The sequence below is a fragment of the Chinchilla lanigera genome, unplaced genomic scaffold, assembly GCF_000276665.1.
Source record: "Chinchilla lanigera isolate Chin_1 unplaced genomic scaffold, ChiLan1.0 scaffold00091, whole genome shotgun sequence".
Classification (NCBI taxonomy): Eukaryota; Metazoa; Chordata; class Mammalia; order Rodentia; family Chinchillidae; genus Chinchilla; species Chinchilla lanigera.
Window position 1 is genome coordinate 6,209,784 of NW_004955492.1, and position 25,209 is coordinate 6,234,992.

The window sequence follows — 25,209 nt, forward strand, 5'->3', positions numbered from 1 at the left end:
TCAGTTTTGATTTGCATTTCCATGGTGGCTAATGATCATTGAGAAAGTTTTCATGTGTTTGTTGGTGATTTAAATTTCATCTTTCAGTCACTGTCCAGATTGTTTGCCCATTTTAATTGGATTACATGGTTTTGGTTGTGAAGCTTTTTGAGTCCCTTGTGTAGTCTAGCTAGTTATCTTTTGTCAGATGAATAGTTGGCAATATTTCCCCTCATTCTGTAGACTGTCTCTGTTGACTGTTTCCTTTGCTGTGCAGAAGTGTTTTTGTGAGTGCCAGTAGTTGTACTGTTGTGGATGCCTCAGTGTCCTGAATCAATTCAAAACATTTACCCTTCGTGGTCATTTTGACTTTGGGGAAAAGCCAAAAGCCACACAGTGCGAGAACCAGTGAATAAGGTGGATGAAGACATACTGTAATGTTTTTATGCACCTGCTTTTCCATTGAATGGCTTTCAGCAATAGCTTTTATTATATTTTTTATTTCACCTTAAAAAGATATTCACAAGAGAAGACTTCTAGAAATGCTTCAGAAAGTGGAAAGGACAATGGGATAATTATGATCAAAGTGAAGAAGAGTATGCTGAGGAGTATTAATGGCAATTATATATTTTACTGTTGTAAATTCTTTAAAATTTAAACATTCACTATATATTTTCACTACTTTCTATATCACTTCATTTATGGACATTTTAAACTGTATTAATTCTTCCAGATCATGAACATGGGAGATCTGTGTATGTGTGTTTGTGTGTGTTTATTTATTTTCATCAATATTTTGTAATTTTCATTGTAGAAGCCTTTCTCTTTCTTGGTTATTTCTGCATATTTTATCTTTTGTAGCTATTGTGAATGGGTTTTGTTTTATGACCGCTTTCTCAGCAAATTTGTCATGATACATGAAAATGCTTCTGGTTTTTATGTTAATTTTTTATCCTGAAAAACGTATTAAATTTTTTATCCATTTTAACAGTCTTTTAATGTAAACTTAGGCTTCTTCTATGTAGAGAGTCATATCATCTGCAAACAGAAATACTTTGACATCCTCTCTTCCTATTTGTATAATTTTAATTTTTTCTCTTGTCTAATTGCTGTGGCAAAATTTTCTGGTACTGTATTGAGTATGAGCAGTGTGAGCAGATGCCCTTGTCTCATTCCAGACCTTAGAGGAAACACCTTCAGCTTCTCTTCACTCAGTGGATGTTGTCTATTAGTTTGTCACATACACAGCCTTTATAAGATTCTTACAGTAGTTATTTCTTCTCAGAAATTAAATCTGGTGAGAGCTAACAAATATGAGAATGTCCTCCCAGGGCGCACGGCTGGATCAGAGGCCCTGAATGTTCTTTGAATCTCATGTCCTGGAATTCTATCCCAGGGAATTAATGTCAGGAAGAGTGGGAGCTGTTAAACAGCCTACACCTTAGCTCCAGTCCCCATCCTTTGTCATCTAAAATGGGACTGTGAGTAGCTGGATTCCCTGTCACTCATTTGTCCCTCTTAATCTTGGAGTCTGTGGAGGAGAGTACAGCTTTCTTCTCTATGCTTCCTGGGGACTTAAACATTGTCTTGGTTACTCTTCTCTCAGTGCTGAGACAAAATACCTGATATCCAGAATTAAGGAAGGACAGGTTTATTTAGCTCACAGTGTGTGGAGGTTTCAGTCCATACTCAGCTGGCTCCAAGACCAAGTGGAACATGGCAGAGGACAACCGTTCGTGGCAGTAGAAGACAGCAAAAGCAGGAAGAGCGGAAAGGGAGAGGAGCAGAAGCAAACTTTTTTCCCTCTCTTATATTGTATGCAGGCTACCTGCCTATGAGTGTAGCACTCACTCCCGTAATCCCAGCATTGGATTGTGGATCAATCATAAACTCTAGAAGCCTGCCCCATGACTGCATGAGGCTTTGCGGGGACATCCAGACACAAACCGTAACAAACGTCTTGTCTTTTACCCACAGACATGAAGTTTACATTTGTTCTGCTCCAGTTGGCCTGAGCCTCCAAGGCTTCTTGATGAATTCTGTTCTCTGGCCCAAGGTTCTGAGCTAGAAAGGCACCTGCCATTGGTTCATTTGGAATGGAGGGATACTTTTGGTTGTTTTGTTGTTGTTGTTGCTGGGCCTTCCATTTGGGTGACCATCTCCTTTGGCTTTCAGCTTTCTGGAGAAAACATCAGCCTCGCCTTCAGCTTGTTCAATTGTTAAAGCGGGTGTATTTATACAGCTGGCCATAGGAAGTAGTTGCATTCCTGTGGTTGTCAAGGAGGCTACGTTAAAAGCCACTGCCACTCTCTGCACAGTAGTTGTCAGAACTAGTTGGAGAGCACTTATCTCAATCTGGGCTGCTGAAACCAGTACACCATAAACTGGATGGCTTAAACAACAGTCATCTATTCTGTTCAGGATAGGAGGTCAAAGGTCAAGTACCCTCAGATTTGGTGTCTGGTGAGGACCTACTTACTTCCGGGTTTGCAGACTGTATCTTCTTGCTACATTCTCACATGGAAGGAGAGAAAAAGAAAGCAAGCTATCTTGTGTTTCTTTCTATACAACACTAATCCCATTCGTAAGGACTCCACCTTCATGACCAAATCATCTCCCCAAAATCCTGCCTCCAATACCATCACCTTGGAGAAGGCACTACGGTTCAACACATGAATTTGAGGGGAAGCATTCACTCTACAGCAAAAATTCCTTGTTTCAAGGGTTTCTGGGAGGCATTAAGTTTTTCCAGTCTCCAAGAGTTTCTAAAGTCTGCCCCTAATGACACCAGACCTCTGGAGAACCGCGTATCTAAGCTGGTTTGTATGAGCACCCCCACAGTGCATTGGCTTCGTTGCACTTTGATCTGTCATGCCACGTGGGAAATACTTAATCAGCTAGAAACCTTGGGTTTGTACTCACCATGTAACCATTCCATGCATCTGTTAAGGATGTTTCTACTGTATTGCACAATGTCTTCTTTACCAGAATTTTAGAGATGGTATCTCTCTGGTATCTTTTGTAGAAATAACTACCATCCTTCCAAGCAGTTACTTTGTTTTCATCTGAAGGACACAAGAAACTATCGAAGTGTGCTTCCTACACAGGCTGCCGGAAAGCCGAAGCTAAATTTGTATTACCAGATATTGCAGGATACAGCATGACCTTAATGTCATTTCTGTCTGCATTATACTTTTCTTATCCTTGCTTCTCACATACATTTTCTTGTTTGCTTTCACAATGTGGATAGCTTCTCAGATTGACTTCATTTTTTACTGGCTGCCCCACCTGAGACTGGAGGTCTAGCCATTGGAGTTTACAGGGGACGGTGTAGGTCCTTTGCAAAGAAGAGGAGGAAGAGTTCAGCTGGTCAGGAAAGGACCAGTCACAGCAGGAGTGGCCACTGGGACCTGCCAGACACATTCAGTTCAGATGATAAGTTTCCAGACCTTTATTTAGTCATTCTCATCTATCAGAACGGAAAGGCTCAAGATTCTCTGAAAAGTCATAACAAACATGATTGATTGAATGTTTTCTGTCTCCACTGACTTGGACCAAGTGAGCACAGCCACAGGGAAGGTGCCAAGAGCTAGTCTCCTTGGAAACATCATGCAGAGACAGCCTGCTCAGCTCCATCGCAGCCAACACTGCTAAAGGCTGCACAGCACCCTGGGGGCTTGACCTTCAGTGGGCCCTTCTGAGAGAATGTGCTCTGCCCCTCTGCTTCATGCTTAGAATATGGGCCTTGATTTTGTTTCATCAGCAAAGTCAGTGCATCTACATTTTTGTGTTTTTTTTGTGTGTCACCCTGCGTGTGAGCCTTGTTCTGGAGAGTAGGTTACCAGAGACCAACCAGCTAAGCTGCTGGCAGTTGTGAGATCTCTGCCAACCAGGAGCATCTTTCATGGCAAACATTTCTCAGCTGCACTTCGCCAGTGGAGAAAGGCTCTTTGCTTCTGCAGGCTGCTGTGCTAGCTACATGCTTCACACAGAGGGCCAAACATCCAGATTCTCCATCTCACACATGCCTGGGGATGGCATGCACATGTGCATGCTACACACACACACACACACACACACACACACACACACACACACTATTACACATACAACCCTCCTGGTTTGATTAGGAAAAAGAAAAATAGTCCCTGGTTTTCAGCCCAATGTGATGAATGTTAGAGTGGGATGGAAGAATGAAGAATGGGAAAACTAAAAGCAAAAGTTCAGATTTTTGGGGGATGTCATTGAACCCATTTTGCTGATCTCAAGTGGAAATCCTTCATCATGCTTCTTCCTCATGTCACATATTCTGGAAACTATCTTAGGGAAAAAGCTTTTGCTCCAGCGGTCCCAACAGGCCACTTGTCTCAAAATGCCAGGCAAAGAGATGAGCTGTGGTGAAGAGCACACAAAGAACTTTAATCAGTAGGTCAGACAGGAAAGGATAGATAAAGAGTTTCAGGATCTGTTTTCAAGGCGCTGGCAGGAACTTCGAGGTTTTCAAGAAAAGGGAGCAAAGACAAAGCTTGAAGATTTGCACAGCGGAGGGGTTTCATAGCTGGCAGCTTAAGTAATCTTGGTCAAGTCTATGGTCTGGTTGATGGTCTCTCAGGACTGGTTCTGTGAGGGAGAAATTTGGTGAGATAAAGGAAGGACAGCCCTAGACACTCTTACATGGGGTGGTCTGTTCCATGAAGTTCACCCTAGCTTGAAGTAGTGTGGTGTCTTGTCATAAAGATCTCTGTCAATCAGACCTGCCCTTTTCTGAAACCCAAGGTGACTGCAGAAGAGGGTGTATTAGAAGGAAAAATGTTAAAGAGGTAAATGGATTGAGTGAGGAACAGAATGAAAGTAGCTGGGGCAGGGTGGTCATTGCTCACTTTGGATACTCTTTAGCTTGTGGTCCGCATGACTCATTGTTTACAGCCCAGCCCTGCATTCTGCACATCTCCACCAGAGAAAAGCAAAGTTTACATTACAGATGAGCTGAGAGAGGTTTGAAATGTTTAAGAGTGAATGCTTTCAGCTAAGACCTCAATCAATGAAGTCTAAGACATACTAATGGAATCCGTTTTTCTTCATCTGCCTCCACATTGTATCTGCCGTGGATTTTCTCAATAGGGTACTTGTTGCCTGTGCATATAGTAAGCTAAGTAAGAATCCCTCCTTTACTCCATTCTGTTTCTTTCCTTCATTCATTCTATCATTCACAGTAAGTTTGAACACTGAATAATGACATGGGATCCCAGAGAAAGTCAGTGGTGAGTATGGGCAGGAATGGGCATACTGAAAGATTCTGTATTCTAATTGTCTCTCCCTGCCTGCCACACGCTGCACTGATGGAGCTTATGGTCTAGTAAAAAGTAATAGTAAAAACCATTATCATCTGTCACTGGTGGTTACTCATCATTTTGCATATGCTATTTTATTTCATTCTTACAAGGACCCATTTTGCAGATGAGGAAATAAGCGTGGGCTAGTTAAATACTTTGAACAAAGACAGGCAGCCAGAATATACTGTGTTCTTTAAACCCTATGTGTTAACTACTGCCTCCTCCAAAATAACATTCTTCCATGTTGGCATTCAGATAACATCATATCTCCATGAAACTTTTAAACTAAATTAAATATATTTAAGCAGTGACTTTCAACACATAATTCCTTGATGCAGGCTTCTCTCAAAATGAAATTTTTTGAGGATTCTCACATCCACTTTCCAGTCTGCTATTTGCTATGATCTCTTGTATTTTCTGTCCTTTGACGATTTTGTTGAACTATTGCATCTTGACACCTGCCTTTTCTTTCTCCTACCCCTAAGCTACTTTTTTCTACTACTCTTAAGGAACTCTGATGTTATCCATCTCTTTAAATTCTTCTTTTGTCTTGTTTCCCCTTGTGCTCAATAAGCATGCTTAGGACTCAGATATCCGGAACAATATGCACACACTTTACCTCTAGCAGCAAAGGCCGCATTGGCCTGCTGTCCTTCCTGGCTTTGTCTATTTCTTCTCTTCTGAGTTACAGGCCATATGATGTGCACTTACAGCTGCTGCACCTGCTGCTTCTGCTCCCCACCACCAGCTCCCTCCCTCCTCCTCTTCACAGGGGTGTTATCTCCTGAGTGAACATCCAGTTGCTAAATGGCTTTTCTTACAATGCATTCTGCCTCAAGACTTCCCACCATGAGTCGTGAGAAGCCCTCTGGAACTCAAGAGTGCATCTGCTCACAATTCCCTCCAGAGCTCTGCAGATGGTCACGGAAGGTGATCACCATTTCCTCCAAAGTCTTTCCTGAAAAGTCTCAACTTTTCTAGGCATTCTTGAGAAATATACCCTTGAGTTTCCAAAGCCCTGTAGGTTTCTTAATGTGTAATTAATAGTCTTTATAATCACATTCAAATGAGCACTAATCCACTTGCTAATGGAGGGAAGATTTAGAAAGTGCAAGCTAGATCATCTGGCTTTATTTTGAACCATCAGTGATGCTTTGTGGGTAGTGGCCAGGGGAACAGTCCCAGCTGTATCCTGACCAAAACTGCATTTTGTTTTGATGCTCTTTGTATTCTACGTGGTTCTTCACTCTCATACTTTGGGTTCATACAATCAGTGAAATTAAGCTGGGTGCAGTGGTACACAACATCATCCCAGAACTCTGGGAGGCTGAGGAAGGAAGATCGCAAGTTCAAACCCTATCTGGTCAACTTAAGGAGACTGTCTCTCAAAATAAAAAAGGACTGAGGATACAGCTCAGTGTAAAGACCCTGAGTCCAATCCGAAGTACTGAGAGACAAAAAGTCCATAAAATTATCTGAGTTTTTGTCAAATGCAGTACTATATATTAGTACTACATATTAATAAATTGTATGGTTGATTTTTTAAGTGTGTGCAGGGTTTTCCTTTTATTCCTGGCAAATTTTAGATTCTGCCTACTAAGATCATTTTAGATCACAGGTCTGCCTTCAAGGCCATAGCAATAACCCCCTGTCATGAGCATCTGGTCTGTTTCCTTTTAAGTCTTTGATGAAAATATTGAAAGAGGTATGGTGTTCCATTTCCAAAGGCTGTTCATACCCACTACCTTCTCTTGCTTCTGGAGTGAAGGCCCTGGAATGTACCCACCCCGTGCCCCATCCTGATCCCACAATGAGCATCAGGTGCACAGCACACACTTGGCTGCTCTCACGCATCTCCACCTGCCACCACCCCATTAACATTGTACCTGCTCAGTTATGACCTACAGGTCATGGCTGCCACCATCTTTCATTTCACCTTGTCATCCATGACTACCTTGAGCACATGCCTTTGGAATACGAAATGTGGGTAGCACATGAGAATCAGAATCATTGTGAATGAATAGAAGGTGATGAGAATTGTGACTGTGGGAAACACTTGGAACTAAGACTAAACACATCTCTTCCTTCCTGGACTGTCTCCTCCATCACCCCCCAATGAAGGCCATGTGAAATCATTGCAAGAGACAGCTGTAGCATGACCTCTCTTCTAACTGCTATCTTGTTGTGCTCGGCCAGGAACCTACTGCCAGCAGAGGGAAGTGGAAGCCATCATGGAAGGCGACGAGGAAGACAGAGGCTGCTGCTGCTGCCAGCCCGGCCACCTGCCCCACTTGCTGTCCTGCAATGCTGCCTTTCACCTCCGCTGGCTCACCTGGGAGGTCACACGCACACAGTACATCCTGGAGGGCTACAGCATCATCGACAACAATGCAGCCACCATGCTGCAGGTGTTTGACCTCCGCAGGATCCTCATCCGATACTACGTCAAGGTACCACTGAGCCCGCAAACATTGTCTGAGGAATCATTCTGGGTGGACAAGGGCAGGTCCTAAGAGTTTGTAGGAAGCCAGGTGCTTGGATTTCTTCCAGCTTCTGAATTGGAGATCCAGCTGGATTTGACAACCACTGTCCTCATGAAAAACCCACCAGGGCTTTGTGTTAGCCTCAGGCGTGTGTCCTGCCTTGTGTTCCCAAGCTTAGCATAGCAGGTGGCCTGTTTTCACTTCCATCCAAGGCAAGGTACTGGTAATAATGGTGATGGTAAAGTTAAATATAGGAAGTTCACAAACCTCGATGTTAGAGTTAAACTGGGTCACCTTAGATGCCCTACAAACTGTCCACTTTAGAACTAGAATAATTGTTTAAACTTGTGACAAAAACTCAGAAATATAGCTAAGTAATCTGGTGAGGATTAGGTCTTATGGCTTTTTCTTCTCATGCATGTGGAGACTAATCATATCTTTTCTCAGTCGCTCAGGAAATGTGCAGTTTGGAGTGTGGCACCCAGCCTGCAGTGCAGGGAGCTGGTTAAGTGTGAGGTGTTCTCTGAAGGGGCAGGGCCAGGTGAGGGCACTATGCCAAGTCTCCATGATGGGTCCCTCCTGGGGGAGGACAGATATGGAGAGAGCCCTGGATGGGCCACAGACGGCGCCATATTTAATGCAGACCCAAAAGAAGCATGTCCATTGGAGACCACAAAACTGCCTGCCAGCTGAGGGGGCACAGGGCATGTGGCAGAGATGAGGAAATACAGAATGAGAAGGAAACAGGAGGACCTAATGTTTCAGCTGGGCACAGAGCAGGAGATTTGGATGTTTGGAATAGCTGCTCCCTGTGTCCGCTGAGGTTGCTCAAGTCCAGTGGTGATGGAAAGCAGACTGTGGCAGTCAGGATGGTCAGTAGCTCTTCCCTACTGAACCCTGGGTATTTTCAGGACCCTGTTCTGAGGATTTGCAAAGGATTTAGCAATCAGCCCGCTACTCCGCACCAGAGTGTGTGTGCTGGTGAGAGGAGAGCTGTATATCCAAATCTCACTCAGAGCTAGGAATGTCCTGTCCAGTCTTATGTAAATAGGAGGTACTGACCTACTGCCTTTGATTCCATGGCTGTTTCCCCAGGTCCTCAGAGATGAGAACACACACACTTCTCACTCATAGTGTCAACTTTAGGCACACTCGGGTCACCCACTGGTGTTAGATTTGGCAGCAGCCACACACGCGTTAAAAGTAGATTTTTCTTACAGATAGAGGCTAGGCTAGAACCCGTGAGGTTCTCAGCAACCCCTAGTCTTGCCAGCTCCCTTCTCCACCTTTCAGGTGTACCCCGACTGCATGTTCCCAGACTTCAGGAGCAGGCTTAAAAGAAGGAAGAGTTACTGGAGAGTGGAGGCCTGAAAAATTTCCAGGTTCTTAGTATTCTGACCAAGGATTGAACAGGACACACAGAGAAAGGGGCAGCAGCACAGGTTTATTAAAGTGAAAGCACACTCCTCAGGATGGAAGTGGGCCAGTGAGAGAAAGCTCACGGCCCGGAAGAAGGTGGGTACCGGTGCCTGCGTGTGGTTTTAGCAGGAAGGGGGCAACTCTTTGAACTGAGGTGGCGAGTTATTTCAATCAGGACCAAATCTTTCTGTTGGAGGTGGGGGGAGTTTTTGTCTTTATTGGACCCTTGTGGAACTGTCATGGTTCCCAAAGGTCACTGACTGTCCAAACCACAATGCAAATAAGATTATGATTAATTTGGGGTCATTTTGGGGTGCTCAGTGTGGCCTACAGCCCAATCATCGCCTTGTTTTTACCAGGTGTGACCTAGTTGTGAGAACTAGACGCTCTCCATGGTCTTGGAAAGCTATCTTGCCCCATCCCCGAAGCACGTAGTGCACACGTCCCTTGTCTTTACCAGGTGTGCAGGAAAGTCATTAGAAAGTAATTAGAACTGGACACCGCCTGCAGTTTGGAGAGCTGGCTTCCTCTTTCGTCCTCTGCCTTTCTGTCCCCACCCCAGGGACTTCCTCTTCCTCCTGCCTCAGAGAAAAGGCCAAGGGCACAGGCCACCTGGAACTTGCCACAGGATGCTCCTGCTGAGTCCTGTTGCTAGAATGCTGCCTTATGCCAGGTGGGAGGGGTCTGGAAAGTGTATTTTGAGGATTACATGTTTATGGAAAAGGAGGAAACAAGTGACAAGTGACCACCAGCTCTCTCTGTAATTTTCTATCAAGGAGAAAATTTCCCCTTGTGAATCACCCCCAGGTCTCATGAGGCAGAAAGGTGAGGTGGTTGTGGGAAGGGCTGGGTCCAGAAGATGATCGGTCAAGGGGACCTGCAGGCTTATGAAGCAAATGGCCAAGAAGAGGCCGTTAGGTCAGGTGTGGTGCCTCACAGGCTAAACGGATGAGTCTTGGATTTGATCTTCTCCGTGCTGCCTGAGGAACAGACTTTCACCTGCCTTGTAGAGACCTCTGCTGCTGCTGCCGCTGTTTCCAGCTCCTCCGACCTCTCTTGCTGTGTGTGCATGTGGAGCACACCTCTCTCCACCACCCACCATGGGGACCGTTCTGTGTCCCACGGCTGCTCTCCAGCCTTGGCTCACATGGCAGCCCTTCCTCCCAGCCGCCTGGGACCATGCCTGGCTGTCACTCCCCTTCCTCCCCACCTCTCCCCTCCCTCATCCTCTGTGACCTTCCTGAGAGACCAGCCACACCTGCCTCCTCTGTGTTCCCCAGAGCTCTGGGGGGCACCGCATATCGATGCTCCCAAGGCTGTTTCAGTCGGTGTGAACACAGGTTCTAGGCAACGTGGATTCAGAGGCCAGGCCATGCAGTCTGGACAGAAGAAAGCTAGGTCCAGGCAAAGCTGTGGGAGGCCTGTAGTAGACACGGGAGTGAAAGCAGGGTTCACCTCTGTGCTCTGTCCCTGACTCTGGAATGCCCCCCAAGTGACCTTTGCAGGAGCCATACATGTGGACAGCTCTGACCCCATACTGTGAGGCCAGCAGGTCACCATGGGTGAGAGAAAAGGGATACTCAGACTTTCAAGAGGCCGGGAGCTCCATGCTTCCTTCCCCGCCCCCCCCCCCGACTTGTGGTCTCTGCTCACCTGCCCCGCCCCTGCTAACTCCTGAATGTGCTTCCTAACCCCTGTGGGTCCTCTAAGATGACAAGTTGAAATCTGGCAAACAAATCCAGGATGCCGCACAAATAAAAGAGGGCAGAGGGAGGTGCTGGGCTTATAAGGAAACCAGGCCTTTGACTCTCCTAAGAAAAGGGAGTGAGGACAGGTTCTCACCTGGGAAGGAAGAGGCATCCCACTTCTCTGATCCAGGGAGGATCATATCACCAGGTCTCCCAGCAAGTGAGGTGACTGCAAAGTCATGTGTCCTACTAAGCAGTGCTGAGGCCATCAGCCTGGGGTGTGCCCAAGAACTGACCACTGTTTAGTAAGCTTTCTAAGTGGTTTGATACCCTTCTAGGCTTGGTAACCACTACAAGCATGTGCGCTCAAATTAATGCCAAGTCAGGCCCTTCTTCACTCCTCTTGGCCTGGTCAGGCCTCTGAATACACTTAGAACCCTTCTGCCTTTCTAGCTCAGAATATGCCTTCCTCCCCAATAAGGGAGGGTTGAAGGAAACCGCAGGGCGCGGACAGGACAATGGAGCAGAAACAGCAGTACTGGGGTGAAAATAAGTAAATTCTTTGTTTTTTGGTTTGGATTGCGTGGTGAGCAAACTGCTGCCTTGTAACTCAGTATTACTTCAGGCTTCAAGAGTTTGGTCTAAATCTTTTTATGATTTTCCTATTGGATAGGCAAGAAATGGAAAGAAATTTTGAAATGATTTCTTTACACAACAGGATTTTTAAAAAATTTTCTAATGAACTGGATCACTTTCCTCACCCTCTATGAATATATTTAAAATCATTTCCTTCCCAATAACTGACAGTTTCCCTTGTGTGGGCTCCAACTTTCCCTCCCCTTATTAGTGCTTGAACTCCTCCTAGAATTAAGAAAGCTTTCTGTGAGGCCTGGCCTGTATGTGGCTGCCACCATGTCAAATGCCTTAGTGCTCGCCACTGTGCACTGGAGGTGTACCCCACCGTGCTGCACCCCAGCAAGGGCCTCTCCCATAATGCTGTATCTGGTGGGATACACAGCCTGCAGTCACACTGAGAAGCCAGGAGCCGGCCTCAGGACACATACTGTGGGTCTGTCCTGGAGGTTCCTCTTCCAACACAGGCCAGCTTTATGCAGTCACTCACTGTCACCACCTGACTTTCCAGGTTGGCCTAAGCTGCTGTCCACTTCATCCCAAAAGATGCTGGAGGATTTCACAGGGTTTACTGATGATGTCACGAGAATTTCTGCCTAGGTAAAGCAGAGATGGAAATGAGCCTAATCGTATTTTGTAGTCGGTGGTGCTGGATTCTGGCAGGCCACAAGGAGGGCATGTTAGCCTCTGGGATTCAAAGTCTTCATTAACTATTCTGACTTCATCCCTTATAGAGTCAGTTTCTATGCCTCAGAAAGGAGTAAAATAGCAAACTTTGATTTTTTAAAATTTTTGTTTGTTATTCTTACCTAGTACAGGATTAGGACATATTGGGAAAAATTAGACCAGATGTTTGCTAAAGCCAGATGTTCAGAGAAGCCAATGTTTTTTCTCTTTGTAATGATCAGTCGAGAAGTTGAGCCTGTGGCCACAGTGCAAAGCCTGGACAGCATTGTTATCATCCCCCTACCCACAGGGAGGGCACCCCAAGCTCCCCTGGGGATGACTGAAGCCACAGATAGTCCCAAACCCTTGTACATACATACCTATGATAAAGTTTAATTTGCAAATGCACAATAAGTTAATTAGGTCACCCAGCCAACAAGTTTCAACTCATAATAAAATAGAACAATTATAACAATATCCTGTAATAAAAGTTGTGTGAATGGGCTCTCCCACCCTATTAGGCCATTGTCCTATAGATCTTAGTAATCTCAGCTTGTCATTTTCTTCTCTTCAGTGGGGAACTTTCACCTTTTTACTTAAAGGCAGCATTTTAGGGCTTCTCTTTGCCATGGCTAATTGCCAGCATCAGTCTTGCTCTTTTGGGGCCATCATTAGGTACCATAAGGGTCACTTGAGTACAAGCCCCGTGGTGCCCACTGTAATCAATCTGATGACTGACTTGGCTACGCAGTGAGAATTGGGCTGGGGGATGTGGTGTGGCTCCACTGGACAAGGGGTGATTCACATTCCAAGAGCAGGATAACACAAGATTTTACTGTGCTACTAATGCTGCTACTCATAACAGCAGCGTGCAATTTAAAACTTATGCATGAAGTGTTCATTTCTGGAATTTTCCATTTACTATTTTAGGACTTGGTTGACCTTGGGTAACTCCACCCATGGAATGTGAAATTTGATTAGGGGAAACATTGTAGCCTCTTTTCCTTGTAATTTTGGGCCAACTACTTAAACTGTCCACCTTGTAGGTGCTTTGTGTCACCCAGCTAGCAAGTAAAGAAGAGAAAACTTTCCAGATTTAGAGTTTTTGTTTTTGAATACCAGATGTGCACAGCTGTCTCCTGTCCCCTACTGCCACCCATGTCCCTCGCCTTGTGCTTCAGCCTCTCCTATGCTGCTGCTGCTGCTGCTGCTGCTGCTGCTGCTGCTGCTGCTGCTGCTGCTACCCTGCCTGCTCCCTGACCCCACGCTCGGCCTGCTTTCTGGGCAGGTAAGTCACACCTGTCCACCCGTTTCTGCTGTTTCTCTCCTGTGTGACCTGTGCTCGACCACGTGGAATCCTTCATGTGCACGATCTCACTTCAAACCTCAGGAAAGCAGTGAGCGGTGGGTCTCACCAGCACGTCTGTCTGCCCCTCCAAGTTTCAACTGCCTTTTCCTCTGCCTGCAGCCCTCCTGCTGCACCTCTGCCTCACACTGAAGGATTTCTCGGGCCAGCATGGCCATCCTGAGGCACAGTGTTGCCACAGCCAGACTCCTGAATGCCAGTGTTTGTCCACAGACTCCATCTCTTCTCACTTTTGGGGGCGGTGAGACTTCCTCACTTTTGGGGGTGGTGAGACTGTGGAGCCTAATAGAAATTATGCCCCAAATAAGGCAGGGCACCTGCCAGGAACCATAGATAAGCCTGCCCCAAGTCCAAAGCGCCCTCAGTCCTAACAGCAGAGAGGCCAAATCAGGCATTTGAGGTTAGTTAGCTGCATATATTGCTGCCCGTTTATCTGCTTAGCCTCCTGGGGACTTGATGCCAGACATCTGGGCTCCTTGCGATTTGTGTCCCTGGGTACCATTTCTCAGCCAGGGGGAAGGAAATATAGGAGAGGAGGCAGGAGTCTTCCTAGAGAGGGGCCTCTGTGCCCACTGCTTTGGGGCCTTTGTCTCCCCCCCATGTCACTACCTCCTGTTTCTCCCTTGGAAAGAATGTGTGTGATAACAGAGAAGGACCTCTAAATGGCCTGGTTCTCTCTGCAACTGCTGTGCCCCCGTGTGTCTCATGATTGCAAGATGAGACATGCAGCCATCTCCCAGAGTCCCCTTAGTGTCAACAACCCTGGGCACCATGTCCATTGTTCTGCTGTCATGAAGATCCAGCAACTGTCAGATGGGACTCCTCAGCAGCACACCCCTGCCTGCGTATCCATTTTGGGTCTGGATTTTAATTTTCTCTGTCACAGTTTTACTTCTTCACATTAAGTAGTAGCCTTTTTAAAGGATAAATTCATTGAAAAACTGTGAAATGACTTTCAAGAAAGCTGAGGCTCAGAATAACAGAGTCTGAGGGTGGCATTTCCCTCAAGTGGGACCTATAAATACCCAGAGCCTTTGCACTGAGCTACATCTCCAGCCCTTTTTATTTTATTTATTTTTTTTTTTATGTTGAGATAGGGTCTTACTAAGCTGCCAAATTGCCCAGGTTTGCTTCAAACTTGCAGTCCTCCTGCTTCGGCCTCACAGAGTGCCAGCATTGCAGGTGTGCACCACCACGCCCAGCTTATATGGGCTGTTTCCAAACACACCACAGGTGTCTGCTGCCTGTGCATCAGGATGAAGAGAGTACTGTGCTACTACGACTTTTCACAAACACTAAGTTTTGTCAGTGCATTGAATGCTCCAGCCTGGCGCTGGCTGGGAGAGGGTTGGCTGCTTCCTTTCCTCAAAACTGGCCTCATTTGGCATCCTCGGGGGCCTGCAGAGACCCTGGCCAAAGGTGTTTCTTGCATGGCTCTTGGAAGGCAGGGCTGCTGTGACCCTTTCTCACCACTAAAATCCTGAGGTTCTGTTTGCATTTAGTTCTTCTCACTTTTTTCTCCAGTGGCCCTTGAGAGAGGACAGCTTGGAAAGTCTTAGGTCGATCCCATGCATCAGACCCGGCAGGAGTGCAAATGACCCTCCATGGGGGGTTCATGTCTCATGCTGACCTTAGATTGATTTACTTCCTGGTATCAAATGAATTTAAAAAAAAACAAAAAACAAAAAACAAAAAACAGAAAAACATGCCTAGCTTTGGAATGGCTCTAAGAGCTCAAAATCTCACATTCTCTCTGCAGAGTATAATATACTACATGGTGACATCCCCTAAACTCCTCTCCTGGGTCAAGAATGAGTCACTTCTAAAGTCCCTGCAGCCCTTTGCCAAGTGGCATCACATTGAGCGCGACCTTGCAATGTTCAACATCAATATCGATGACGACTACGTGCCGTGTCTGCAGGGGATAACCCGAGCCAGCTACTGCAACGTCTACCTGGAGTGGATTCAGTACTGTGCGGGGAAGAGGCAGGAGGTAGGAGCGAAAGAGGTAGCTGGGGCAGCGATATTGAGCACAAGAGTAAAAAGCGAGGATTGTTAACCGTCTGTCTCTTCTTATACTCCAGGGCAGAATATAATGAAATAGGGGAGAAAAAAGTTGGTATCCAGATGAGTGTTTAACGGTTAAGCAAAATTAGTGGAATAATTAATATAGCTTTTCTCCAAGGGAAGGAGCTGTGAAGGTATGTGTCCTTTTAAACTGTGCACAGGGTCAGTGTGGTTCTAAGCATCAGGACACTGGAAAACTGTTTAAAATCACATTTTAAGACTGCTGGGGTTGCATTCTTGGGCTGGGAAGACTTACTGAGCCACTGAACCATGCATATGCCAAGACTGTTTTGCATTTAGATGGGCCAGGTCCCTTCAGTAGGTGTTATTTCCCTGTACCAGTTTTGTCCCCATGCAGAAGACACCTCTGGAGGTTAACTTCATCTTAGAAATGGAGCCCAGAACAATGGCACTTCCAAAAGGAAGAGAGGAGGCAGTGGAGAAGGAGATGGAGAAAGCACAGAGGGAAGTCAGCTCGCTGCGCCTCCTGGGATATGAAAGGCTAAGCCCTTGGGTGTTGGTGGAGAAAGTGGGTCTGAGCTGGAAGCAGCTTCTTTAGCGGGCAGTGAAACACGTAGAGTGGGAAATCAGCAGAACTTGCACAAACCCAGGCTCTGGATCGGTTATGTGTGACTGAAACCAGGTGGTAGCAAAACACATGGTAGAACCTGCTGTCTCCAGACAACCAGGAGGAATGTGGAGAGACCTTTAGCTCAGGAGGGGCCACTTCAGGTGGTGAAGCCAGGCACGGCATCCACTGACACAGGTGGCTGTCCAGTGATGATTTCATTCTCCAGTGTTGGTTGATGAAATTATTGTTTTCCTTGCAAAACATACTTTGACTTGAAATTTCTTCTGCATCCCCTTTTTCAGTTGACTATACTCTTTTAACTTAGTTGTTGATTGTAGATTTATTGTCAATCCAAAGGGCTCCTCCCCATGGGGAAAAGAGAAAGCCCCCATGTGCTCTGGAATCTCAAGCTGTGCTGCTTCGTGAAGGAAACTGCCGAGGTGGGCATCCTTTGGCTGTTCTTCATGGTCTGAAGAATCATATTTGAAATCTCAGAGAATTAGCTCATCGGCCCCATTTTAGCTCCTTTTCTCTCAAATCAGTTTTCCCATTTTCTCCCATGTCCAATCACAAGAGAAACTACTTCCAGAAGCAGAGTTCCCACCCCAGGGCCATTTCAAAGGGGACTGATGACCACAGCGGCCCCTCACAGGCCTCCTCTGGCTCCACACTTGTGATGCCATGTCAGTTCCCAGGGAGTGTAGGTGGAAGTTGAGCTCATGTCCTTGCTCTTTCAGCCATCAAAGACCCTGGACAGTGACGAAGACTCTCCTTTGGTGACTCTGTCTTTTGCCCTGTGCATCCTGGGGAGGAGAGCTCTGGGGACTGCAGCACACAATATGGCCATGAGGTACCTGGGGAAGGGGGACATGTCAGAGTGGTCAGACAGCCATCATTTACATTTGGGCGGATTTTGCTAATTGTGTTCTTTAAAGCTGAGCTGCTTAGACTTCTTTCACATGCTGTACTTCTTTCCACAATAAATCTGGTTGTTGCTACAATAAATCTGGTTTGCTGGTTGTTTGCTAGATCACTGTGATCTTTAGGAGTATTAGATTGGGAAATATCATCAATATAGGTAGTGGAGACCTAGGAATTCTGGGTATAGGGCCTTCTGTATCATAAAGGTCTTTGAGGTTTGTGGAGAAGGATCAAGGAAATCATGCATATGACATGCTTGGCCTGCTGCCCAGCAAATTCGATACTCAGCAAATGTTACTTCCCTATTTTTCCTCATGAAGGAAAACCCTCCCCTGTGTGCCTTGGACTGGACCCTCCTTTGCCTTGTCCCTGTGGGGCTTTTGAAAGGTTGATACTCACTGTCTTTATGCAGACTTCTCTACTCTATGCATAAATAACTTAAATCTCTTTTCATAAAGAAAGCAAACAAGCCTAAACTCTCTCCATTTACCCATCAACCACACAGTATCCTTCAAAAAGTGGTGCTCATGTTCCACTGTCCCCTGGCTGCTCCTACAGTTCCAGCCCCAGTGCTCTGGCCAATTCCATCTATCACCTTCAAATCACCCAAATCAGATGTTACAGCAACATCTTTGAGACTTAGTACTTTGGACCAGCAGGCTGAACTGTGCCTGACCATTGAAATCACCTTGATGTTTGATCCTCATCCCACGATGCTCATGAAATCTCCTGTGGGGCCTCAGTACAGCCTGATGCCCAGGGCTTCCCTCAGACTGGGCCAGTTCCTCCAGAAGTTTTGTGCATAAGGCCATGCATTGCAATACTTTTCAAGCTCCCATGTGCCTTCTATACAGGTTGAGCACCATGCAGAACAAGGGAGCTTAAAAAAGAAAGGGGCCCAGTTTCCCTTCCCCTTCCAGTTTCTCCTCTACCTGGGCTTTCTGAAGTATTTCTGCAGATATGGTCCTCTGCAGAAGAGGCTCTTTTGATGCTTGACTCAAGTGAGTTTTGCTAGTGACTTGATGATAAGCTTGTCAAAAGCCTTACCTATCTGTTTGCTTGAAGGCCCCACGTAAGCAAGTCCAAGGAGACTTGCTGGGATGTGTTTCCATGTCTTTCCTGTGGGCACGCTATGAGCCATCACTGTTGCCTGGCCATGAGTTGTGTGTTTTGGAGTGAGCACTTTCTAGTTGTTTCTGGAGCCTTGGCCTGGTCACAAGGAGGAAAGACAAGAATTGAGAGTAGTTAGATTTGTGACACTAGCTGTGCTTTCAACTCCCATGTCTGAGAGTGATTTTCTTCAGGATTGAGAGATGCCAAATGCCTGACCCTTAACATTTGTAAGCAAATGCCCTGGGGAAGCATGAACTGGCTTCCTACATCTCCTTTTCCTCCTATTTGGCTTAGCCTCAGCCTGGACCCAAGCGATCCCTGTGGCCTTCTGGGACCACATTTGATGATGCTGAGAGTCTACCAGAACACTCACTTGTTGGCTTCAGGAAACACTAGGAAGGGGCCCCTGGGCAAGCTTATCAATCCATAGGGACAATGCCTGTGAAGGGCCTCCCTTGCACTTGAAACCAGAGAGGGAGACTTCAGATACCCATAGCGCCTGGGGACGTGGTTAAAACAATGCGACCAATTCTCTGATTGATGTGAAGTGTTTTATAAATTTCAGATTTTCATACAAATTGCAAACAATACAAATATTTTTCAGGTCCTGTGTGTGACACTTTCACATACTTCTTCAGTCCAGTCCCTGTGCATGATTTCGGGATATCTCTAACCCAGCCCTCTTGCTTGGTCTGCCTTGTATCTTTGTCCTTCAGGAAGCACCGTGCTTCTCAGCTGCTTTGGTAACCTTGTTTTGATGGGATTTTCTTTGTTTCAAGCAGTTTCATTGCCAACACTGTTTGTTGGCATAATGGAGGCTGCTCTACCCCTGGGCCTTCCCTCATCCTCAAAAGCCCCAGAGTACGACCTCCAAACCCTCTGCTGCAAGCACCACTTCTGTGGCCTCCCTGTTCCTCTTGTAGGACCCTCATGGTCACTCCTTGACTCAAGGTTCTCAATTTAACCGCCTAGTCATAGGGCCCAGGGTGTAAGACATGGACATCTGCCCTGCCACATCCTTTCTTTAATCTAAACATAAGTGGGAAGAAATCTAATATGTTAGCAGTAAAACTGAAGTTTAGTTTAGGTTTCTATTTGTCCATTTTTACCATGACCTTTCATCTCTTCCTATTCTTCATTAGGAAAGGATATTGATTGCTTTTAGAATTTGGGGGCATATGCTCAGACAGTAATCTCCTGCAATATGTTAATACAGTGAATCATTAAATTAATACATTTTCTCGTGTTGAAACATCTTTGCAGTTCTGAAACATGCTTTACTTGATCAGGACTTTTTTTCTTTTTTTTTTCCGGTACCGGGAATCAAACTCACAACCTCATGCTTGCCAGGCAGGCGCTGTGCCATTGAGCTAAATCCCCAGCCCCTAGGACATATTATTCTGTTAACACAGTGATGGACTCAGTTTGCTAATATTGAACCTACTGTAATTATATCCACGTTCAAAGAGAGGCTCATAATCTGGGTGTGCACGTGTGCCTGTATGTGAATGTGTGTGAACTCTTATGTGGACTCTACCCTTGTATAATTTTTAAATCAGGAGTGTGCCCCAGGTGTGCTTTATGAGATCCATCAAGTCATTCTCCATATTCCATGTTAGCGTCCAGGTTACTTGGAGCACTGACCCCACCCCACCCCCATAGTTCTTACACAGCACCTGGTATACATCACAAACTGCTTCCCTTGACTGATTTGTTGGGGAAATGTTTTGACTTTGCAAAAGTGACAGGGCTTTAATGGACAGCCTCCAAGAAAGAAAAATATATGCCTGTGAAACTAGAGAGAATGAGTAAGTAGACAGTCGTCTCAAATGATATGCTGAATGCAAGTGGTAAAAGAATACAGTTAGATAAAAAGTCTTAAAATAAAATAAAATGTTGGCATATTATAGTGATGCAATGGGTTCATACAGATGTACCAGCAAACACTGATAATTTTAAACCCAAGGTCTGGGATATAATTTCTGCAAAGGGCTACGTCTCCCACTGACCAGAGCCGTGTGACTGTAATGGGAAGTTTCCACAGGAAGTCAAGTTCACTGACCTGTAGGCTGAGGTGCCTTGACTTGTCTTCATGTGCAGGAAAGGTGTGAGGTGGGTCCTGCCCAAGCTCTCCTTATAGAGATAAAGATCAGGAAACTGCAGCTGCACTTTACAGCACAGCAGGCTCCTGTATTGGCAGAAGAGAATTTGATGACTCTTGAGGTAAACAAGGCTGAAGATTTCAAGGCAAATTTGATCTTGAAAAGTGACAGTAAAACAAGCTATGCGTAAATATTTTCTGCCAAGCCCGCGCGTTTCCCTAAGGGAGGAAGTCACTGAGGTGGCTGGAGGTCACTGCCTCTGTAGCTCCTCACAGCCACGGTGGACTTTGGAGAGGAAAGACATGCTCTTCAGAGACCCAGCCATCATCTTTGCTTCTCTTACTAAACTTCTGTGGTAGACGAGCTGTCATAGTAGATCATCCTGCAACAGAGATCTAGGTCCACTTCTCAGACTGGGGTTGGAAACTTGGTAATCAGAAGCTAGAGGAGAAGTAGAATAAGCAAGATCCTGACTGACAAGGTTATCAAGATAAGTGTTGTAACATAGGGGAAATAGCTGAGTTTAAAGCTAGGAGGAAGACATAAGGCTTGGGACGTAGCATGTGTGAGGCCCTGGGTTCCATCCCTAGCACTGTGAAAAAAGAAAACTAGCCTAAAAGATTACCAGCTTTATGGGACCTTACATTCTAATGCAGTGGGGAAACACCCTGGCCTTCACTCCACATGCCAGATCTCTTGCTTCGCTAAAGTATCCTGATGTCTTAGGGGGCGCCTGGGTTTTCCTGTGTCCTCAGAACCACTGAGGAGATTGATCAGACCATAGACCCCCAGCCTTTTCCCAAACCACTAACAGAGAGCCTCTGGACCTTGGTCTGGAAGTCTGGTGATTTAGAACAAGCTGACAAGTGACTGAATCTCCTGAAATCAGTCTAGCCCTGATCCTCACTGGCTTTAGGAAGCATCTTGCATTGGATGCCTGCAGGAGGTCCTCCTGATATCGAGCCTCTAAGTGCAGAAATTCTTGAGTATTATGTCATAAGGCCAAATATGCTTTAGAGAAACAAGATCTTCATCAGATCTTGCATTTTAGCTATTTCTCCTTTGGTGATGATTATTATTTCACACTGAATTTTTTTTTCTTGGTCTTTTTTTTTTTTTTTTTTTTTGAGACAGGGTCTCACTGTGCAGTTCAGGCTGGCCTTGAGCTCACTTTGCAGAATGCTTTAGCCAATATTTCTTTGCATTGATTCTATGAAATTCTGCAGTACAAACATGGTTAGTTTATATTCGGAGCCTATGTAGCCCAGATGATTGCTGGGTGAAAACAAAACAAAAAAAACAATAGCAGCATTTACTGAGTACTCAGTGGGTACTGAGCAGAGCATTAATGTGAGTGGGCAGAGTTGGGGCATTCACCCCTCTCAGGCCACTAGAGATGACAAGATAGGCTCTGTTTGTTACTGGTCTGATGTTGTGGTTGGAGCCTCTGGAATGCAGAGAAGCCATCCGTGCAGGGCACACTGTGCAGATAGGCCCAGCCCTGTCACATCTCCCAGCAGCTGTCTCCATCTTCCTTCCCCCCCTCTAGCTCTGTGTGGGTCTTTCTCCCATGGATTCTACAGGGTGTCCACTATCTCCTACCTGCAACCTATGCTTGCTTGTTGCTATGTTCTGTGCTGACTTGTGTTAACAAAAGCTGCCAAGGGTGCCTGATGTCTGTAGCCCAGTGTGGTCTAAGCTCAGGGACATTTAACCCTCTGGAGTGGCACCTCATGTAGCCCGGCTGGCCTGGCACTTTTCTCATGGGAGAGGTTGTCACCCTGAACCTTAAGTGCCCAGGTCGCTCGGGCACTTCTGCGGTGTCTCTCAGGTGGTAAGCATTGATCCACAGAACAAGATGAATGCTGGACACTGGAATGTATTCAGAATTTCCCCCACCCCTCACCCACACTTACCTCAGACCACATTTCTACAGTCAGTCCCTTCAAGTAGTGATTCTTTGCAAGCCCTCACCAAGCCTCTAAATATCTTGGATGTATTGAACATGGAGAGAAATAGGTGATAAAAGGACATGAGACCAATGTCAGAGTCAGCTGGGGTTGGGAGCGTCCTGCTCCATCCCTCCGCTCTGCTGGCCCACATGCTGCCTTCTAGTGTGGTACCTGCTTGGGAGGAACCCAGGTGCCCTGGAGCCATGTGAGGGACACCAGGGCTTCCTTCTTCCAGAGTGTTCTTCCCTGGGTAGGAGAGTGCCAGCATGAAATGAGGTGTCTTGGTATTAGAGCCAAATTCCTTCACAGAGAAAACATGTAAACAATGTTGACATCTGCCTAGGCAGGGTAGTGCACAGCGTGTGCACCACTTTAAATGTGAGGACATTGCTGGAGGCTGACACCACTTTAAATATGAGGACATTGCTGGAGGTGGTGGTAGTGTGTGTGTGTAGGGGGTCCTAGCACTTTCACTGTGGCAGGTGCACTGTAGCCTTAAAGGATCCGCTGGTGAAAGGAGCCGCTTCAGGATAAATGGCTCTGGCAGTGGGTTTGTTCCCAAGTTTCTCCACTGTGGTGTAAGATTCTGAGTATTGTTTTCACCCATCAAACCCACTTTTTTCTCAAAACTTTTTCTGGCCTGTTTCTTCTTATATGAAGAAAATAATATAATAATTGTATATCTTGTGTAAGGTCTATGAGATGAGATGAATCAGTCAAATGGAATCCACAGATCAGCAGGAAAATGAGAAGCCTTGTTCTCTCTCTGCCTCACTTATGGTTGCCCAGAGGGGCGGCTGGTCATTTGGACCTTTGTTTTGTTGGAGGAATTGTGGAACTGTAGCCAAAAGTCATATAAGTGGCCAAGGAGCCAGTTCATGGGGGTTGAGGGTCCCAGAGAGGAATGGAGCACACAGGGAGAGCTTGCTGCAGGGCCAACATGAGGCTGCCGTCTGAGCCTGGACTGGTGCTGGAGGTAGCCAGGCAACAGTCACTGTCCCTATTCTTGCTGAGTAAACTCAGGTAGCACAGCCACAAAGCACACTTGACAGCATGTGTTCTACAAGCGTCACATCTGTGGCAGTGCACTGGCAGAAGGCTCTTTGGGATGCAGTGTGCAGACACATGGTACATGGGGTCTGTTAGGAACTCACCGGAGTGACACATCAGTCTTTGTGGCAGGGATGCTCCTATGAGTCCTGTAGAAACTCCTCTGGCACCAAAGTCGTTTCCCCCAAGATCCAATGTGTTACAGCCTCATCCTAGACAGTGACCCCAGGTATGAACTCATCCTCCAACCCCTTCTTTCCTAAGCAGCAGGAGAATAAGGCCTCTCATTTTCCTCCTGATTTGTGCATCCCACTTCACTGACTCACCTCACCTCACAGATGATCTGCAGCAGTGGCATGATTAACATTTGGACCTGTAGGGTCTTTGTGGTGGGGCTATCTTCTATATTATAGGAACACCCTGGGATCTAACCACTGAGTACCAGGCATGCCACATGCACCAGTTGTGACACCAAAAATGTCACAGACCTTGCCAAATGCTCCCGGGGGTCCAAAATCATCACCAATTGAGAAGCACCATAAAAGAAGGCACAGGTGGTAAGTAGGCTGAGCTGGTTGGTGATTGGGAGCAAAACTGGCCCTCAGAGGTAAATTCTCACCCCTGGCTGGAACAGAGTTAGGAGGATTCCTCTGTGGATAATGAAAACTAAAAAATAAGAGTGTGGAGACAACTTCTGCTTCATGGATTAGCTCTAAACAGTCTTTACCGTGAAACATGGGTGGAGATACGGGACAAACTGGACCGCAGAAGCCAGGCCAGCAGCAGCACTGGCAGAGGCTGGCCCTGTGAGTGACCCTCGGCTCCAGGCAGGGAGCATCTGTTTTCAGGAAGGTGGAGGGACCCATGTTTCCACCCACCACCCTGTCTCACATCAGCCCAGGAACTGAAAAGAGGAGTCCGGATCTGTTCTGGATCAGTTACAGCCTAAGCAGCACACACCGCCTCTTTTGGCTAAAAACAATATGCCAGTGCTGTTTTCATTTTGTTACACTACTTAGCGCACACATGGTGTGAGGCAGGTCTGTTCATGGCAGGTCAACGGGCTTTACCCACCTCCTCTGGTGGAGAAGGAGGGGGCTGTTCGGTCCCTGAGAAGGCTGACCTCTGCTCATGTACCACTGCCTTCCAGCCGTGAGAGTCAGGATGAGGGGCTGTCATCTCTCAGGTTCACAGCAGAAAAGCTCCATTCCAGCACTGCTCACTCTGCCTCCGACCTGCCTTAGTCTTCAGAGCCCTTTGGCTGCCTTCCTCCTCTTCCTTCTCTCAAGGGAAAAGGGCAGGTAATGAAACACCTTCCTTTTAGGACACCATGATCTGTGAGGTGCTAGGGTTAATACCCCCAACCCAGTGGAATTCTAACCCTGGCTTTGTTTGCATGGGAAATCATTCTAATAGAATGACATTAAGCACCAAATGTGTCATTCCCTCTGGACAGAAAAGGGACAGCCGAAGTATGTACTGTTGGAGGCCACAGAAAGGAGGCTTGGCATCTTGTGGAAGCTCTGGGGGAAGCTGAGCGTCCTCCATGGCGAGTAAAGCCTTGATAGCTTCCTTAAGGGTGCTGCTGAGTCTGCCAGAGGCCAAGCTGCAACTCCTTGCTCTTGTCCTTTGTCTGTAGCTTTGCTTGCAGCATGTGAGCAGGTCCCAGGATCTTCCTTTGCGCCCGCCCCATCCTCACATCTGAAGGGGGAGTTTCTCTTATGTATGGGTGAGGCCGTTCCCAGCACTCAGCATGGCGTCCTGGCTCCTTTCCTGAATACGTCCCACCGTTAGCACGTGGTCCTGCTGTCTAGTGCTCAGTCTTCCCTGCTGATAGGAGCACCTTCAGATGTTTCCGCTGGGCAT

The 25,209-nt window shown here is 46.4% G+C and overlaps 1 protein-coding gene across 1 annotated transcript in view; it reads left to right on the plus strand.

Moving 5' to 3' along the window:
- Pcnxl2 (pecanex-like 2 (Drosophila)) overlaps positions 1 to 25,209 on the plus strand; it is a 205,907-nt gene that overhangs the window by 166,207 nt on the left and 14,491 nt on the right. Inside the window, exons 25-27 of the mRNA XM_013504672.1 lie at positions 7,509 to 7,762; positions 15,327 to 15,560; positions 16,943 to 17,055. Coding sequence (XP_013360126.1) covers positions 7,509 to 7,762; positions 15,327 to 15,560; positions 16,943 to 17,055 — 601 coding nt within the window. The remainder of the gene's footprint in view (positions 1 to 7,508; positions 7,763 to 15,326; positions 15,561 to 16,942; positions 17,056 to 25,209) is intronic.